At 41.9% G+C, this 20,725-nt stretch overlaps 1 protein-coding gene across 2 annotated transcripts in view; it reads left to right on the plus strand.

The window, feature by feature from the left end:
* Positions 1-20,725, plus strand: part of WBP2NL (WBP2 N-terminal like) — a 69,773-nt gene that overhangs the window by 10,278 nt on the left and 38,770 nt on the right. For both annotated transcript variants that reach the window (XM_073592720.1, XM_073592719.1), the window contains exons 3-5: positions 7,462-7,597; positions 15,377-15,469; positions 15,640-15,846. In XM_073592720.1, coding sequence (XP_073448821.1) covers positions 7,462-7,597; positions 15,377-15,469; positions 15,640-15,846 — 436 coding nt within the window. The remainder of the gene's footprint in view (positions 1-7,461; positions 7,598-15,376; positions 15,470-15,639; positions 15,847-20,725) is intronic.

Raw genomic sequence — 20,725 nt, forward strand, 5'->3', positions numbered from 1 at the left:
AGCAATTCCTCTTCTTCCAATGTGGCCCAGGAGGGTCAAAAGGATGGACACCCCTGTTCTGTAGTGTGTACTTGCTTTAATCCAAAGCACCTACTGTGACTTCTGTCTGTTCTCTCGTTCCTCTGCTTTCTGCATGAGTGACTTCTTATGCCGCATACACACGAGTGGAATTTCCATTGGAAAAATCTTGGATGGTTTTTCCGACGGAATTCTGCTCAAGCTTGGCTTGCATACACACGGTCACACAAAAGTTTGCTGAACTTTCGACCGCCAAGAACACAGTGACGTACAACACTACGAAGAGCCGTGAAAATGAAGTTCAATGAAGCGTCAAATTGTTTCCGAGCATGCGTAGGAATTTTGCACGTCAGAATTGGTACAGACGATCGGAATTTCCGATCGGAGTTTTTTCCGACTGAAAAATTGAGAACATGCTCTTAATCTTTTGCTGGCTGGATTCTGCCATCAAAAGTCCGATGGAGCATACACACGGTCGCATTTTCAGACCAAAAGCTCTCATCGGACTTTTGCTGGCAGAATTTCCGCTCATGTGTACGGGGCATAAGAGTCTATGATCACCAGACAATCCCCAGAGATGGCCCCTCTCCCCTCCAACATACAGCAGGTGACGGACAACTTCAGCCTTGCATGTTTCCCTGTGCCAATTCCATCCACTCAGGTCTCAGACTACACTCAGCTCCCTGCTCTATGCTGTGCAGTGTGTGACGTCAGATCCCCACCCCCTGCCTTCTAAAGCTCAGAAATGCTGTGTAAAATGTGTGCTTTAGGAGCCTATAGCGGAAAGAAGGCTTTCCAGATAAGCAGGTACAACTTATGTAAAAGGATTTGTTTAATCTCTGTGTACCACCTGAGGCTAGTCACTTCAGTTGTTAAATGTAAGGGGGTTACAAACAATTTAAAGAGTAACTCCACTTTTGTTAAGAAAAAACTTTGCCCCCTGGGTGATGTACATTGTAAGGATTTTAACAAACTTTGTTGCGGATTCCTACAAGAAATAACTCTTTGTTTTGTCTGTGTTCATGTTCAGAGTGAAAGTAATGGGAGGGATTTTATAATTATCAATCAGCTGCTGCACCTGCAGGGTCTGCATCCCTTTAGACGTGATTTTTTTTTTTTTTTTTTTTTTTCCTTTGGGGGTATCTCACCGAAAATTAAATTTTTATTGAGGAGGATGGCCAAAATCTGACTCCTATCTTAGTGCAGACTTCTGGAAAAGTCTGTAAGTCAATCACACAAGCAGAAAATTAACATTTCTGGGGGTGCATTCTGTACACTACAGAATGCCTCCAGGTAGCCATATTGCATTGTATTTTACAGAAAAGTACGGTGCTGCAGTTTTAAAAGGAAAGGAAATTTTTAATAACATTCAATTACAATATGACTCCAGTAGCAACTGTAGTGGGAAAAAATAAAACCTTGAAGCATATAAAGTGGAGTTACCCTTTAAGTTATTTATGCATATGTCCAATTTACCAGCTTAAAGTCCATGTATGGAGATATGGGGAGATGCTAAACCCACCTGATCCTAAGTATAGAACAGGATGACAGCATCTGCGGGTGTGTCAAATCATCTTTTGTCCTTTCCCAAATATAAAAACCTATTCTTCCTATCAAGAAACAGACAAACTGCTACCTTATACCATTTTAACACAATTTGACTATAAAAAAATGACCCAGACAATGGGTGGATTTCCCAATTGGTATTCCTGCTTTTTCATCCACTGCCTGAGACCTCCTATTGCAGCTTGAATGTGGCGGTTGCTGTACGTTTCAGCTTATGTACAAATCTGTGGATGAAGCAAAGACATGCTGGTAGGTTAATTTGCTCCTGTCTAAATGGTTCAGATCATCAAACAAATTTTAATATTACACAAAGATAACCCGAGTAATTACAAATTGCAGTTTTTAAATGATGTTAGTAAAAAAAGTGATTGTAAACCCTGTTACACCACTTGTACTTACAGGTAATCCTATAATAAGGTTTACCTGTAGGTACTGTAAATATCTCCTAAATTTGAGATATTGAGAAATTTGAGATATTCATTATATGCACTGCTGCCGACGTTGTTGGCGCATGTGCACTGAAGTAACGGCCCGCTCGTGCCATTTCTTCAGTACCCGTGCTGTGACTGGTGGCACGCGCACGCATGTAAATATCTCCTAAAGTTGCACAGTCTAGAAGATATTCACTATATGCACTGCTGCCGACGTTGGTGTATGCGCACTGAAGAAACGGCCCGCTCGTGCCCTTTCTTCACTACCCGTGCCGTGACTGGCAGCCCCTGCAGGAGTGACATCATCGCGGCTCCAGCCAATCACAGCGCCGGGGCCAACGAATCTGGAAGTAACTCCGGTGAAAGATGTCGGCCGTGGGAACGGAGTGCAGGCGGCACTGCAGGGCATCGTTCTAAGGTAACTATTTCATAATGAGCTAGTATGCAATGCCTTTGTTTCGCAGGGGTTTTTTTTCAGAGGTTTACAACCTCTTAAAAGGAGAAAAGCTGTCCAAACTGCCTGGCCCTATGTAAAAAGTAATTGCCCCCTTGCTACATTATGAATGAACTGTGATTAACCACATTTGTTGGAAAGCTGAGTTAAATTTCACTTGCCACATCCAGGCCTAATTACTGCCACACCTGTTTAATCCAGAAGTCACTTAAATAACAGCTGCCTGACAAAGTAAAGCACATTAAGCCTAGGTTCACATTGATGCGATTTGACATGTCAAATCGCATGCCAAATCGGCAGCAATTTCCGGACGAATCTGTGCGATGCTGCATTTGTGGCGCTGCACAGATTCCCAAAAGTAGTTTTGTAGGAACCCACACAGATGTCTCTGAAATCGCTTTCAAATTCCGACTGACATTCAGGTATGAAATCGTGGGAGTTCAGCCGAACCATGATTTCAATCCCACTGTCCGTGTGAACCTAGCCTAAAAGATCTAAAAAAAACAACACATCATGCTGCGGTTTAAAGAAATTCAAGAACAGATAATTGAGATGTATCAGTCTGGAAAGGATTTACCAACAAAACATCTTGATTATACTCCACAAATATTCTGTGGACTGATGAGACAAAAGAACTGTTTTGGAAGGTGTGCATCCCATTAAATCTGGCGTAAAACTAACAGCATTTTATAAAAAGAACATCATACCAACAGTCAAACATGATGATGGTGGTGGTGGTGGTGGTGGTAGTGTGATAATCTCGGGCTGCTTTGCAGCTTCAGGACCTGGACGACTTGGCATAATCGATGGAACCATAAATTCTGCGCTCTACCAGAAAATCCTGAAGGAGACTATTTGACCATCAGTTTCGTGACCTCAAACGCACTTGAATTACGCAGCGGACAATGATCAGAAACACACCAGCAAGTCCACCTCCTAAATGGCTCAAAAACAAAAATTAGGGTTTTGGAGTGGCCTAGTCAAAGTCTGGGCTAATCCAACTGAGATAGTGTGGTATGACCTTAAACAGGCCATTCATGCTTGAAAGCAGTTCCGCAAAGAAGAGTGGTGCCAAAATTTCTCCACAGCGATGTTAAAGTTATCACAAATGCTTAAATGCAGTTGTTGTCGCCAAGGGTGGCACACTCAGTTATTAGGTTTAAGGGCAATTACTTTGTCATATAGGGCCAGGCAGGTTTGATCAGCCTTTTTTTCCCTTAAAAAAAAAATGAAATCCTCATTTAAAAACTGCATGTTGTATTTACTCGGCTTATCTTTGTGTAATATTTAAATTTTTTGATGCTCTGAATCATTTAAGTGTGACAAATATGCAAAAAAATGAAAAATCAGGAAGAGGGAAAATACTTTTTCACAGCACTATATGTGTATGTATTAAAGTGAGTTAGAGACCTCAGATTGTAAGCTCCTTGAGAGCAGGGACTGTGAATGTACAGTATATTTAACGCTCTGCATACATTTACAACGCTATATAAGTAACTGTAATGGATAAAACATTTTTCACAAATTTTTGTGATCTCACTGACAATTTTAGTTGTTAAATTTGACATGTGCACATTCCAGGAGGCAGCACTTGGGGTTTCGCCATACACTTTACATTAAAATGTGTTGTTGTTATTGTGATTGTAAACTGGTGAAGTAAAGTGACTGGCCTTAGGTGATACACAGAGATGAAACCCATCCTCCTACATACAGTCAGGTTCATAAATATTGGGACCGACACAATTCTAATCTTTTTGGCTCTATACACCACCACAATGTATTTGAAATGAAACGAATAAGATATGCTTTAACTGCAGACTTTCAGCTTTAATTTGAGGGTATTTACATCCAAATCAGGTGAACGGTGTAGGAATTACAACAGTTTGTATATGTGCCCCCCCACTTTTTAAGGGACCAAAAGTAATGGATGCTCAGCTGTTCCACAGCCAGGTGTGTGTTATTCCCTCATTTTGCCATTTACAAGGAGCAGATAAAAGGTCCAGAGTTCATTTCAAGTGTGCTATTTGCATTTGGAATCTGTTGCTGTCAACTCTCAATATGGGATCCAAAGAGCTGTCACTATCAGTGAAGCAAGCCATCAATAGGCTTAAAAAACAAAACAAACCCATCAGAGAGATAGCAAAAACATTAGATATGGCCAAATCAACTGTTTGGAACATCCTTTAACCCTTTCATGACTAAGCCTATTTTTGAAATCTGGTGTTTACAAGTTAAAATCCGTATTTTTTGCTAGAAAATTACTTAGAACCCCCAAACATTATATATATTTTTTTAGCAGAGAATCTAGAGAATAAAATGGCGATTGTTGCAATATTTTTTATCACACGGTATTTGTGCAGCGGTGTTTTAAACGCAAATTTTTGGAAAAGTGACACTTTCATGAATTTTAAAAAATCCAAACAGTAAAGTTACCCCAATTTTTTTGTATAATGTGAAAGATGATGTTACGCCGAGTAAATAGATACCAAACATGTCACCCTTTATAATTGCACGCACTCGTGGAATGGCGACGAACTACCGTACCTATGAATTTCCATAGGCGACGCTTTAAAAAATGTTTACGGTTACCAGATTTGAGCTACAGAGGAGGTCTAGTGCTAGAATTATTGCTTTCGCTCTGACGATCGCGGCGATACCTCACATGTGTGGTTTGAACACCGTTTACATATGCGGGCGCGACTTCCGTATGCGTTTTCTTCGCTGCATGAGCTCGCGGGGACAGGGGCACTTTAAAAATTTTTTTATTTTTTTTTTTTATTTTTGTACTTTATAAATTGTGTTTAAAAAATTTTTTTTTTTTTTTTTTTTACTTTTATTGCTGTCACAAGCAATGTAAACATCCCTTGTGACAGTAATAGGTGGTGACAGGTACTCTTTATGGAGGGATGGGGGGTCTAAAAGACCCCCCATCCCTCCTTTACACTTCAAAGTATTCAGATCGCCGAAAACGGCGATTCTGAATACTGTGTACTTTTTTAAATTTGGCGCCATTGGCAGCCGAGTAAACGGGAAGTGACGTCATGACATCGCTTCCGTGTTTACAACGAGAAGGCTGGAACGAAGCCGCTCACAGCTTCGTTCCAGCCCGCCCCCAGCCGCCGAAGGCAGCCGAATGGACACCGGGCCTCCCGATCGCACGGGAGGCCCGGTAACAGCGGCGGGAGGGGGGGGATGTCACCTCCCGCTCCTCCTCCGGTATAACAGCCGAGCGGCTTTTAGCCGCATCGGTTGTTATACACGGGTAGCCGATCGCCCGCTGTAAACAACGGTACCGGGATGATGCCTGCAGCTGCGGGCATCATCCCGGTATAACCCCGGAAAGCCGAGTACGCATATCTGCGTACGGTCGTCGGGAAGGGGTTAAAAGAAAGAACGCAACGGTGAGCTCAGCAACACCAACCCGGAAGACCACGGAAAACCAATTGTGGTGGATGACCAAATAATTCTTTCCCTGGTGAAGAAAACACCCTTTACAACAGTTGGCCAGATCAAAAACACTCTCCAGGAGGTAGGTGTATGTGTGTCAAAGTCATCAAGAGAAGACTTCACCAGAGTGAACACAGAGGGTACACCACAAGATGTAAACCATTGGTGAGCCTCAAACAGGAAGGCCAGATTAGAGTTTGCCAAACAACATGTATGGCTGCCAATGGAACTGGTTCTAATTGTATTTATTGATGATGTGACTGCTGACAAAAGCAGCAGGATGAATTCTGAAGTGTTTCGGGCAATATTATCTGCTCATATTCAGCAGAATGCTTCAGAACTCATTGGACTGCGCTTCACAGTGCAGATGGACAATGACCTAAAGCATACTGCGAAAGCAACCAAAGAGGGAAAGAAGTGGAATGTTATACAATGGCCAAGTCAATCACCTGACCTGAATCCCATTGAGCATGCATTTCACTTGCTGAAGACAAAACTGAAGGAAAATGCCCCAAGAACAAGCAGGAAGTGAAGACAGTTGCAGTAGAGGCCTGGCAGAGCATCACCAGGGATGAAACCCAGCGTCTGGGGATGTCTATGCGTTCCAGACTTCAGGCTGTAATTGACTGCAAAGGATTTGCAACCAAGTATTAAAAAGTAAAAGTTTGATGGATGATTGTTAATCTGTCCCATTACTTTTGGTCCCTTAACAAGTTGGAGGCACATGTACAAACTGTTGTAATTCCTACACCGTTCACCTGATTTGGATGTAAATACCCTCAAATTAAAGCTGAAAGTCTGCAGTTAAAGCACATCTTGTTTGTTTCATTTCAAATCCAATGTGGTGGTGTATAGTGCCAAAAAGATTAGAATTGTGTCGATGTCCCAATATTTATGAACCTGACTGTAAGTTATACCTGTTTCTCTGCAGACTTCTCTTCTCTAACATCCGTTCAAAGTGCAGAATTTATACAGTGTATGTGTGTGTGTGTGTGTGTGTGTGTGTGTGTGTGTGTGTGTATATGTATATGTATATATATATATATATATATATATATATATATATATATATATATATATATATACACACACACACACACACACACACACACACATGCTGCATGTTCGTATTTCATGTCTGAGGTTTACAACCACATTAATTATTAGAGGCATAAGAAAGTGATCTTCCCCTATTTGGCCCCATTCATACCTGCACATCGCTCGAACGCATGCTTTTTCGCACAACAACATAGTTCAGCCAGTTCACTTGAAAGAGATATCCTACACCCGACAAATGAGGCAGAGTAGCTTGTTTCCTCTCCAGGAATTTTGCCGTGTGACACAAAGTGCTCATTTCCTTTCCATGTTTGGGGTGCCATTAATTGCACCGCAAGCACAACGTGTTTTCTTTTTTTTTTTTTTTGTTTTGCACTTTCTGGAACGCACAGCTGTGTACGGGGCCTTATTCTTCTCATCAATTATTATGTATTATTTTTAGTTACAGGAATGTATCTTCCACACTTTATAGTTCTAACCCTTTTTCAGGTAATCTTTGTGAGCAAAGGAAAGGATCCAATGATGTCATTTATGATGCCTTTCTACTTGGTGAAGGGATGCTCCATTGAACAGCCTGTTTTCTCTGCAAACTACATCAAAGGAACAATAAGTGCAGAACCCGGTGGTACGTAAGTGACATAAGCTGACATATCTCATGGTGTACTGAAAGATATCTGCTGTCATCATCTAGCTAAGCTGCAAAGCTTTGTTCACATTTTACTTTACTTTACTTTTACTCATGATATCAAAGCAAGACTTTCTTTCTAGTAAAAAGTGTAGAAAAGTTACTCACATAAAAAAAAATTAAGGTTTTTTTAAATTTGTAAATGTGTTTTTTTTTTTTTTGTTTGTTTTTTTTTTTTAAACTTACGCTGCAAAAATACAAGCAAATCAAATGTACTCTAAAAAAATGAATTCAAGCAAAATGGAAATATTTTTTAGGGCCTTGTTCACACAGGTGTACATTCGTGCAATGGGCAGTGTTCTGCCTGAGGGTTAGCGTTAGTGTTGTACCTACATGGAATGCACAGGTGTTCCATGCATCTGTATGCAGGCAGACCGATTCATGTCAATTGGAACACAGCAGCTGCACAGACAGTCGTTGCTCCACATTTGACATCTGTGCAGTTCCCCGAACCTAGACAGTGTGAGTTTAGGGAACACACCCACACAGATGTCAAATTGAGAGCAGCGGATGTGTCTGTGCAGGCGCTGCATTACAGTTAACGTGAATGGGACTGCCAGCATGAGGATGCACGGAACACTTTTGTGCATCATGTGCAAGCAAAACACACCCCTTCGCGCTACTCTAAGCCCATGTGAATGAGGCTTTTATAATGAAAGAAGAAATATTGTTGGGACAATAAGTTAATTGGGCACTGTTAAGAGGTACATTGGAAAGACTTTTTATATATAAAAGCTGGATAAATAAATATATACGCTGTGCTTTTCAAAGTTATACACTATACCAGTGTAAAAAGAAACATATAAAAAACCTCCAATAGTGAAAAACGCGTAGGGGAAGGGGACAGGACGTCACGTTTGCACAGGTGATCTGACAGAGAGGAACAACATACCATCCCGATACCAGTCCGGTATTCGCCATTATTTTATTTTACCTGATATAGACCGGTGCACTGGTGCACCTAATCTATGTGAGTACCCCAGTTGGGGGGCCTTTTTTGCTTTCTGTTTATTAAACCGTTAAAACTCTATTACACTATCAAGTCTTTATTTTATACACTCACCGAGGTACCATACTGACGAGTCCAGGATTCTGGTGTAACTACGAGAGCCCAAAGGTGGTTCATATGCGTGTTTTGACTGCGCTTAGTTGTAAGGTTGCACGCTCTGAGGTGAGCATTAAATACCTAAGGGGAGCGCCAGAGTGAGGAACGCCACGGCATGTTCTGGATTTTATAATCGCATGAACTTTATTGCACTTAGCGGTTTTATAATCGTATGAACTTTATTACATCAGGATAGACTGTTTTTGGATACCATACACTTGTACAGGAGCACTTCTTTTAACAACCCAGCAATGCAATATTAATATACTATATAATACTGGATGCTATGCACATGCACAGGAGCATGTTTTGTTTTGATTTCACTCCTCACTACCTATCACAGTTTTGAAGGCCATAAAATGCCCAGATGCCCCCCCCCCCCCCCCGATGACCCCATTTTGGAAAGTAGACACCCCAAACTATTTGCTGAGACATGTTTAGTCCATGGAATATTTTATATTTTGCCACAAGTTGCGGGAAAGTGACAAATTTTATTTATTTATTTTTTTGCACAAAGTTGTCACTAAATTATATATTGCTCAAACATGCCATGGGCATATGTGGAATTACACCCCAAAATACATTCTGCTGCTTCTCCTGAGTACAGGGATACCACATGTGTGGGACTTTTTGGGAGCCTAGCTGCATACGGGGCGTAAATTTTTGATTTCACTCTTCACTGCCTATCACAGTTTCGGAGGCCATGGAATGCCCAGGTGGCAAAAACCCCCCCCAAATGACCCCATTTTGGAAAGTAGACACCCCAAGCTATTTGCTGAGATGCATGGTGAGTATTTTGCAGCTCTCATTTGTTTTTGAACATGAAGAAAGACAAGAATTTTTTTTTTTTTTTTTTCTTTTTTCAATTTTCATAACTTTGTAACAAAAAGTGAGGTCTGCAAAATACTCACTATACCTCTCAGAAAATAGCTTGGGGTGTCTACTTTCCAAAATGGGGTCATTTGTGCCACCTGGGCATTCCATGGCCTCCGAAACTGTGATAGGCAGTGAAGAGTGAAATCAAAAATTTACGCCCTTAGAAAGCCTGAAGGCGGTGCTTGGTTTTTGGGGTCCCGTACGCGGTTAAGCTCCCAAAAAGTATCACACATGTGGTATCCCCATACACAGGAGAAGCAGCAGAATGTATTTTGGGGTGTAATTTCACATATTCCCATGGCATGTTTGAACAATATATCATTTAGTGACAACTTTGCGCAAAAAAAAAAAAAAAAAAATTGTCTTTTTCCCGCAACTTGTATCACAATATAAAATATTCCATGAACTCGACATGCCTCTCAGCAAATCGCTTAGGGTGTCTACTTTCCAAAATGGGGTCATTTGGGGGGGGTTTGAACTGTCCTGGCATTTTATGCACAACATTTAGAAGCTTATGTCACACATCACCCACTCTTCTAACCGCTTGAAGACAAAGCCCTTTCTGACACTTTTTGTTTACATGAAAAAATCGCTCCTCCACCCTCTGCTGCCCCCATGCTTCGGCATATATGTGGTGGGGGTGAAATCACCACCGACAGCGCTGGAGTCACGGCTTTATGTATCGTGGGAGCAAACGCTGTTGCTGTCAAGATAAATAAATCTGCGCTGCAACTGAATTGCATACCTGCTAAGCAAATGATGGTTAACAATAAAACAAAATAACATTACAGTATAACAGTAAGACTTACCATACCTGCAAAGCAAATACAAAAAAAAAAAAAACATTTTTTACCGCAACCTGTGCCTAAAATATATATATGCCGAAGCATGGGGGCATCCTCCCACAAAAGGTAGGAGCAAATCGCTCCTCCGCCCTCCGCTGCCTCCATGCTTCGGCATATATGCTGAAGTATGTAACTGTGGTGGTGAAATCACCTCCGACAGTGCTGGAGTCATGGCTTTATGTATCGTGGGAGCAAACGCTGTTGCTGTCAAGATAAATAAATCCGCGCTGCAGCTGAATTGCGTACCTGAAAACAAAAAAAGTGGTTAACAATAAAACACAGTAAAGTATAAAAAAATTGCATATCTGAAAATCAAACATGATAAAACATAATAACAATAAAACATTGCAGAATAGAAAAGGAGCAGAACAATAGAGAGAGAGAGAATAATAAAACAACAACTATTTTTGTTTTTTTTATTTTATATTTTTGTTGTGTTTTTTTTGTTTTTTGTTTTTTGTAACTTTAACTTTTGTAACTGGTACCAGGTTCGGGTCTCTCAAAATGCGATGACATCTTGGGAGACCCTGTGAAAGTGTGTCCTAGTCTGTGCAGTGCTGTACCCTACGTTAATACTCAACTAGTGTATGGTAGCGTTCAAAACATTCACCAATGCAAAGATCAGGATTGCCCGGACAGGAGGGACAATAATAGCGGGTGTCACACCTATATTCGCGCTTTCTGCAGACACAACATTTTCTTTGGAACTCACTCTTTTTGGTTATGCCCATGAGGAGGGAAAGGCCCAGAAAGATCTTAAATTCGGAAACCGTAAATGGTTTCCAATCTCTGGCAAGGGAGGACTGGGGATTATCGGCGATGTGTTGACCAGGGTACAAATCGCTTTGGTCCACAATAGATCTATAGAGATCTTTAGTGAAAAACAGCGAATAAAAATCAAGTGGCGTAAAATCAACTGTTTCCACCTGAATGCCGGGTTGTCCAGTGAATGGGGGGAGTACGGGTGCTGCAGAAGTGGTGGGTTCCCAATTCAGATTGGCAAATGCAGCAGGAAGGGCACTATGGGCACGACGGGCCTGTGTTCGTCTTCTTGGTGACAGCGGGACACTACTTGTGCTTGCCACCTCGCCAGCTTGAACTGCACTTATGGGACTCGCCAATTCACCAAGTGTTACTGCAGTGCTGGATGTACGACCAGGGTGTACTAAGCCACTGGTGCTTGCCAGTTACCAGAAGGAATAGCGGCACTAGTACTTCTCTGCTCCATACCAGAGCCCTGCGGTTCTTGCACCTCAACAGCAGAAGAAGAAGTTCGGGGTCTCGTACGCCTGACCTTGACAGGGACCACAACTCCGTCGTCAGAGCCATCTGTCATGGAGCCGCTGCTGTCTACAGGTTCGTATTTTGAGCCTGAATCTGACAGATGAGTGACTTCCTCTTCACTATCTGTCATGCTCAGAAACGTGTAGGCCTCTTCACTAGTGTACCTTCGATTTGCCATTTTGGGCTCTAAATTTAGTGGTACACTAGTGAGACTCACAGGTAAAAAAGCTCCTGACTGTTAGCGACTGATTCAAAACGCTACCAAAAAACTGTTAGCAATCACAGGGATCAGGCCTGACACTGCGAAAGCTGCAGTTATGTGTTTAGTGTTTTGTAAGGGACAGTGATCGATCGATACTGCACTTGGGTGGGCATGGCTGGGCCGAGGGGCAAAACGCAGGTGCTAGCAGGTATCTGGGCTGATCCTGCTAACACTGCGTTTTTGGGCACCCTAAACTGCTGGGGACGCTAGTATAGATCTGATCGGATCAGATATTGATCCGTTCAGATATATACCACTAAGGGAGGGGTATGCTGTGTGCGTGGGTGTTAGCTGTACTGGAACTAACCTGACGCTGCCTGGGGCAATGCAGACCCTATCTGACCCTAAAAACTTAACTTATATCACCGCCGGGCAATTAGGGGGTTAAACCTTTATTAGGTAATAAACGGTGGGTGCCCTAAAACTATAATAAACAAACTAACCAGCGTCACCCGTAACACTTATACGGTGATCACTGGTGAAAGGGTTAACTAGGGGGCAATCAGGGGGTTATACTTTCCTCCCTAATTAGCGTCACCTGTGACACTAATAAAGCGATCAGAAAAACGATCGCTTAGTGACACTGGCGACGGGGGGGTGATCACGGGGTTAAAACTTTATTAGGGGGGTACCCTAGACCTAAAGGGGGCTAACCCTAACTGCCCTACCACTTATAACTGTCACAAACTGACACCAATGCAATAATCAGAAAAAAAAAACTGCTATTGGTGTCACTGTGACAGGGGGTACAGGGGGGTGAAAAGTGTGCCTAGAATGTTCTACTGGAAGTGTAGTGTTGGTGCAACTCACATTGATGTCTTCTCTCCTCGGCGTCGGAACGAAAAGACCGGCTCGAGGAGAGATGACATCACTTCCTCCGCTTCTGTTTACATTACAGAAGCCTGTCATTCGCCAGGAGCGATCGCGAGGGGGTGGCCACGAATGAGTGGCCTCCCCCTCACCTCTGATCGTCCCTGACTAGAATCCGACCGCCGCAGGCACCGATCGGACCCCCCGCCCACGGGCAGGCAGGGACATACAGGTAAGCCCTTATACCTGCCCGTGCCATTGTGCCGACGTACATCAGCGTGCGGCGGTCGGCAACTGGTTAAGCTAGGTTAGGTCTAGCCTGGATTTCCACTTTAAATGGGAACTACATTGCATCTGAGCACCAAAAGCCAAAAATGCTATTTTAATTTGTTTTTCATATTCAAAGCAAACTCTCCTGTCCCCATGCTTTATTTTGCTGAGAAATTTCTGGCCGTGGTCATCTTGAATAAGGACAGATGTGTGATGTAGCATTTACTTCCTGGAATCCATCCGCCCCTAGCTCAGGCATGCAGGCAGGAGGATGCTCTTATCTGAAAAAACCCTCCTCCCCTCCTGAAGACTCCTGGGATGAATGGCATAATTTGCCTAGGTTTATTTTACTAATAGTAGCAGCATACGGATTAAAAAAGCCAATGTAAATTGAGTGAGTGAAGCTCCACTTAAAGATCTTTTCAGGTTTCGGCAAATAATGTATAATCTAACTAGAAAGTATTAACGTTTGTTTACATTTTAACAAACACTGATGTTGAAACACCTGTAAAATCGCTGACAAATACTGCTTTTCTATGCAGAACCAAGGCTAAAACTGCTTCAAAGGGTTATTGCTAAAAACATGCCTATTACATGGTCCTCAGTATATTAATATGCAGTGCTCGGTTTAGTAAAAGAATGCTTAGTTTTTAAACTGCTTATTTTTTTTCCCTCCCCTCTTCATTCTGCAGATGGCTTTGTTCCCTATCCACGCATGCGCAGTTCCCTCTCTTTCACTCTCTCATCAATGCTGAGTCATGAGAGGGAGTGAAGATGTGTGGGTAAGGAATGAAGTCAAGTGTTCCTCCATGCGTTTTTGAGGCTGCCCACTAAATGCTTGGTACGTCCTGCTATCTTCAGAATGGAGAGAGGAGGGCAATGGAATAAACAGCCTTACTAAATGTAGCACTGAATATCAAAAGATAAGTTTTTAGGGTTATTTATTTATTTTTTTTTAAGAATCATGTTTGCTTAGGTGGATGCAGCATTGATGCTACATCTGTCCCCCGCCGGCTGTAAGACAGAACCGAGCGATCAAACGCTGAACATTCTCAGAGCTCCGTGAGCAGAGAGCTGGTGACTGACTGTCCGCACTTACTGAAAGGGGTGGGAGTGGCTTGCTAGGGCCACTTATCCTTTTAATAAACCTTCAAACCACCTAAATCTTATTTGAGTGGAGGGCTGCATCTTAATCACCCTTTTTTAAACAAAAGCCAATTCAGATAAAATTAGGATTCTCCATCCTTTGGGCCACTCTGCTTGCCTGTTGGCTTTCACTGTGACTCCCTCTTACACCAGCCTACCAGCCTGTAAAGAAACAAAACACTGTCATAGATTCAACCATGGAAGGGTTTTTGGGAAGTGGCATTCAGCTCATATCAACCTGGCTCATAGCACCCCCATTCATTGGGTTCAGTGGCAGCAATAATAATCCTCAGCATTGTTATCAGTGGCAGCAGTAATAAACCCCCCTTCATCAGCACTGGCACCCCATCATCACTCAATGGAATCAATAATAATAACCACTGATGTCAACGGGTACAATAGTTCCCACCTCTTTCTTTTCATTGGTGTCAGTGAGTACAATAATTGCCCCACTCCCCCTCTTCACTGGTATTACTGGGCACAATAATAACCCCCCCCCCCCCCCCTTTCATTTGTGTTCTTGTATCATGTAATTACCTCACTCCCCTTCTTTACTGGTGTCGGTAGTATGCAAATGACCCCCCTCTTCACTGATGTCTGTGGGTACAATAATAACTCCCAGCATTGATGTTCTATGATTACTTACCCGATTAGGGGTTCCTGTGGTGTTTACTCTTTACTTACTATATTATCCCTGTCAGGCAAGAGATCACTCTGCCCAACAGGGGGCAGTACTGGGTGCTGGAACCCAGTGAGCATTTTAACACTCGGCACCCCACTCTCTGTTGAACTATGGCTCTCTCGTGGAATGCAATAAAATGTCCCAGGTTACAGAAATTTTCTCCAAGACAAGGAGAAATGTTAAGTCAATTTGAAATACTGAGATCCAACTCAAAAGCACTGGAACATAGCTGCAAGTCAAAAGGACAGATCAGTTTATCATCCAGCCCTTATTTGTTAAACTAGGAGTGGCACAAGAAGCAATTAAGCTCTACCTTTCCTTCCAACCAGCTTCAGAAGTAGGATTGTGTTGTATTTTGTGTTTTTGATGATTTTTGTCTTTGAACGTCCAACAAAGTTCCATCATCATTATTCATGCCAACCTTATGCTATAATTACAGGTGGATGGGAAGCACAGGCATCATTTAAACTTACCTTTAACAGTGGAGGAGCAATTGAGTTTGGGCAACAAATGTTTAAATTTGCAACCAATGGTATGTTTTATTATGTTCTTATTATAATTTATAATATGTATTCCATATCATGTTGATCTGGTTTTCATTGTGTTTACTATTCTAAGTGGAAAAAGCTACAATCTGGTTGGTTGTTATTGTTTGTTAAGTTAAATTTTCTGTCCTAAATATCTTTTTTTCATTTATTCCAGCTTCCAGAGCACCCCAACCTGCTAATGTTGTATACGGATACACCCCTACTGCTGTGCCAGGTCCCTATGGACCTGGTTGTTATCCCCCTGCCCCAGGAGGATATGTACCTGCACCTCCAGCTGGACCTTACCCATATGTACCCCCTACCATGAATGGATATGGTCCAGCACCTCAGCCCATGGGATATCCATATGCTCCACCTCCAGGTAATGAAACAATATATCACTTGAGCTGAAAGAAATTACATGGGCAGTGACTAAAGTCCTTGAATTGTGCTCCAATTATTCAGATCAGAGAGACAAAGTATGCGTTCTTTTCCAAAATGATTATTATTACACACGCGCATACACACACATACATATATATATTATAAAAGGTATGCACAATACCCTTTTTTTTTTTTTTTTATCGGCGAGTACAGGTACCAATACTTTTGGTCAAGTACTCACCAGTATCAATACTTTGCGGTGTGATTTGCATCCATGCAAAATTAATGAGTCCAAATCACACTGCAAAGAATCGCATGCAATTTGAGCAGGAATGCAGTGTAATTCATGTCCAAATCGCAAGCGGTTTCCCCACCACTCCTGTGTGAATCCAGGCTTGTCATAGTGATTTCAGCCAGGGTTCACATAGGAGTAGTGCGGGAAACTGCATGCTGCTCGGACATAAATTGCACCGCATTTATGTTCAAATTGCATGCGATTCTTTGCAGTGCGATTTGCGCCCACTCATTTTATATGGATGCAAATCGCACCGCAAAGGATCAGTTTTGGGTAACCGGAGCATTTTCACGAGTACAAAGTTTAACCACAGTGGCCACATATGGATCAAATTTAGGCTGGTCCCTGCTGAACCAGCCATATTTCGATCTATGTTTGGCTAGCTTAACACTACTCATTAAGCCTAGTACACACGGGTTGAATGTTGGGAGGCATCATGTGTACTGCAGCTGGACGGAGCTGTCAGGTTTTTTTCGTTCAGTCCTGCTCGGTTGAATAAAAAAAAAAATGAAATAGTGTGTACCAGGACTGCACGATTAATCATTAAAGAATCGAGATTGTGATTCTATCCCGCTTGTGATCTTAACACAGCATTTTCCCGATTCAGTGCGGTTCTCTCTGCTCACTGCTGACAGTTGTCAAAAAAAAAGGGGGGGGGGCAGCTTGCCAAGTTTTAGCTTAGGCGGTGATAAAGAGAAATGTTGTAACAATTTTGTTCTTTAGATTAAAGGAATGAACTTCCGTCTGTAAATGAAGTCAGTTTAACCACTTAAAGACTAAACCTTTTTCTGACACTTGTTGCTTACAAATTTAAAATCTGTATTTTTTGCTAGAAAATTACTTAGAATCTCCAAACATTTATATATGTTTTTTAATAGCAGAGACCCTAGAGAATAAAATGGCGGTTGTTGCAATATTTTATGTCACACTGTATTTGCGCAGCAGTCTTTCAAACGCATTTTTTTGGAAAAAATACACTTGAATTACTAAATAACTAACAACTATTGAAAAACTAAACAGTAAAGTTAGCCCAATTTTTTTGTATAATGTGAAAAATGATGTTACTCTGCAAGAATCATGAGAGAATCGTCATCTTTATTCTAAGCAAAAAAATTGTGATTCTCATTTTGGCTAGAATTGTGCAGTACTAGTGTGTACTAGGCTTTATCCTTTAGCTACTGCAGCTGTTCAACCTACAAGGATTGACACAAGATTCCTGTGTAGAAATTGACAAGCACGGCATCCCAGCATTCTCCCTCCATGATTCCCAGCTCGAGGGGCAGATCTGACAGGCATGGGAGCGCTCTTTCCTCCTAGTTAGTTGATATCACTGTTTCTGATAAAGGCTTTAAGTTTACATTACCGCTGGCCCCACGGTTTGTTGCAGGCTGTGCTTTTACTACTACATGTGATTTTATCTCCATTCAAATGTGAGTGCATGTCATGTGGTTTTATTGTCTTTTAATAAAAGGTTTAACTCTGCTAGGTCCATGTGCTTTCTTTAATTTATGAACTAGATGGTACTCCTAGGGTAGCAAGATCTGGTGTGTAGGGAAAGTGCTAAAGCTATTCAAACCCACAAGCATGGCAGCCATAGCAACTGCTGATGCGTGTCTTGGAACAGTATGTTGGGGAAAGTTCCTTGATGTTTATTCATCAGGCTACCATAGTATGCTCCAGTGATCCACAATCACAACTCTCTCTACTTTGCACAACTATGTTGCCATCCCATTTCCATCAAAAGTGACAGATTTAACCTTCTTTGGAGTGCCAGCATGATTCAACTGTTTTGAATCTGGGATATGGTGGTTGTACCCATGCTTCATCAACTGTTTGTTTTTTTTTTTTCTGTGTTTGCTTCAAAGAATATAGGAATGTTCCCTGAAATGTTTAGTCTGATTAACTTATGCTCAGGTATCAAGGATGTTTTGATTTAATAGGCAGTGATCTCTGTCTTTGTCAGATGTTGTGTGTTTTTTTTTGTTTTGTTTTTAATAGGATCAGCGGATTTGATTTTTTACATATCCGACATCTGCTTGGCCTATTAATGGTTGGTCCTGTTACTATTTCTATATTTTCTTAAACCTTATCTTCAACTTTTGTTCTCCCACATTTAAATTTCACTTCCCAATTTTTTAAAGTACTGTGTGAAGGAACTTCCCACTTTATAGTGTTGCCACCATATCTTCATTAACCACTTCCCTACCGGGCCAATTCTAACATTTCTCTCCTACATGTAAAAAGCATCATTTTTTTTGCTAGAAAATTACATAGAACCCCCAAACATTATATAAGTTTTTTTAGCAAAGACCCTAGAGAATACAATGGCGGTTGTTGCAACTTTTTATGTCACACAGTATTTGCGCAGGAATTTTTCGAACGCGTTTTTTGGGGGAAAAAAACAGTTTTGTGTTTAAAAACAAAACAGTAAAGTTAGCCCAATGTTTTTGCATTTTGTGAAAGAAGAAGTTACGCCGAGTAAATAGATACCCAACATGTCACCCTTCAAAATTGCACACGCTCGTGGAATGGCGCCAATGTTCGGTACTTAAAAATCCCCATAGGCGACGCTTTAAATTTTTTTACTGGTTACATGTTTTGAGTTACAGAGGAGGTCTAGGGACAAAATGATTGCTCTCGCTCCAACATTCGCGGCGATACCTCACATGTATGGTTTGAACACCGTTTTCATATGTGGGCGGGACTTACGTATGCGTTCGCTTCTGCGTGCAAGCACACGGGGACAGCGGCGCTTTAAACATTTTTTTTTTTTATTGTTAATTATATTTTATTTTTTTTATATTGACACTTTTTTGAAAAAAAAAAAAAAATTGATCACTTTTATTCCTATTACAACGAATGTAAACATCCCTTGTAATAGCAATATGACATGTCATGTGCTCTTAATAGTGAGATATGGGGTCAATAAGACCCCATATCTCACCACTTGGCTGGGAAGCCCGAAATAAAAAAAAATAATAAAATGATCGCCGCTTCCCAGCCCAATCGGCGCCGTTTTTTTGAATGGAGAGGCCGGGCGTGACGTCATAACATCGCGCCCGGCCTCCGACGATCATAGAGACTCCGGCGACCATCTGGTCCGCCGGAAATCTCTATGATCTACATCCGGCGCCGGCGGATCCGCTCTCCGCCTCACAGATCGTAACGGTGAGTCGGAACAACCACCGGAGGGCGGCGGGAGGGGGGGGACGTCCCCTCTCGCCTCCCATAGAAACGATCAAGCGGCGGAACGGCCGCTATGATCATTCCTATGGTGTAGAGATTCGCCGGCTGAAACCGGCAATATCTGAATGATGTCTGTAACTACAGGCATCATTCAGATATACCCGCCCAAAGCCCAGGACGTCATATGACGGTGGGCAGGCAGGAAGAAGGTTAAAGATATAGCACTTGGTCCAGTTTTGCTTAGTGATATTTTTCTGTCAGTGATGTGCTGTAGTACCACCCCCGGGCGGAAGCTGAGTGAATAAACCTTTAGGGCTGCGGAGCTGTGTTTTATAGAGCTGCTGGCTCCCAGTAAATATTTATGGCACCTGCAGATCTATCACACAGCACTGTCAATGAGAGAGAAAATATCACCGCTCTGAAGGAGGTCTGTGAGGAACAAACCTTTTCTCCATGCTAGAAGTAACAGGTGCAGGTAATTGAGAGGTAAACGAGAAATCTTTGACAGCCGCACTGAAAAGTAATCTTCGATCTTTATTAAAGTATAATCATAAAAATACATGCAAAAAAAAACAGAAGCTCCGCGCTTAGGACTACAAAAAAGTGATGAAGGTATGCAGCCTCCCCTGATAGACCCACGAGGGGGCTAGTGTGTATAAATAAAATAAAGAATGGGGTGAGTGGCGCTCCCTAATTGGGAGGTTATGTGAAATATATGCACAACACCAGTGCTACCAAAACCACTGTGATAATTTACACATTATATAATAACTCCCTATAAACGTATCCAAACAAATCAATCAGTATAGTGATCAATTATACCATAAATTATATAGGATGAAAAATGACACCAACATGTAAACTCAAATAATATGCAGTGCTAGACATATGTGCAATACGTTCCAGTCTATTGCAAAATGTACATCATACAAAAAAAAAAAAAAAAAAAAAACAAAGTTTAATTCTTTGCAGTGAAAAAGTGAAAACTCTGCAATACTCCAAAAAAATGTTATCAAAAAAATTCAAAAAATCAACAGTTCCAAACAGTCTGGTGACTCTGTGCTCAAATTGACCGGTGACTTCTGTCCTCTCCACCATCCTCTCCCCCCTCCCTTCTCTGACTGTCCGCTCCTGCTGCTCTCAAAATTAACATTAAAAGCTCCCATCCCCTCTGTATTAGAACAATAAGTTCCCCTGTGTCTGTTATATCATAAATATGCTTATCTGTACTGATAACACAGCATTTTCCAGCGATCATGTGACTCCTTGGCTCTGGTTCTCCTCCCCGGCTGACGTCGGCGGCAGTGCTCGGCCCCGCCCACTGGAACTGTCAGCCGGGCAGAGGAGTGGAGAGAGGAGGCACCTGATCGTATGCAGACATGTGTCAGGCTTCTGA

This window comes from Aquarana catesbeiana, linkage group LG07 (genome assembly GCF_042186555.1).
Source record: "Aquarana catesbeiana isolate 2022-GZ linkage group LG07, ASM4218655v1, whole genome shotgun sequence".
NCBI classification, from domain to species: Eukaryota; Metazoa; Chordata; class Amphibia; order Anura; family Ranidae; genus Aquarana; species Aquarana catesbeiana.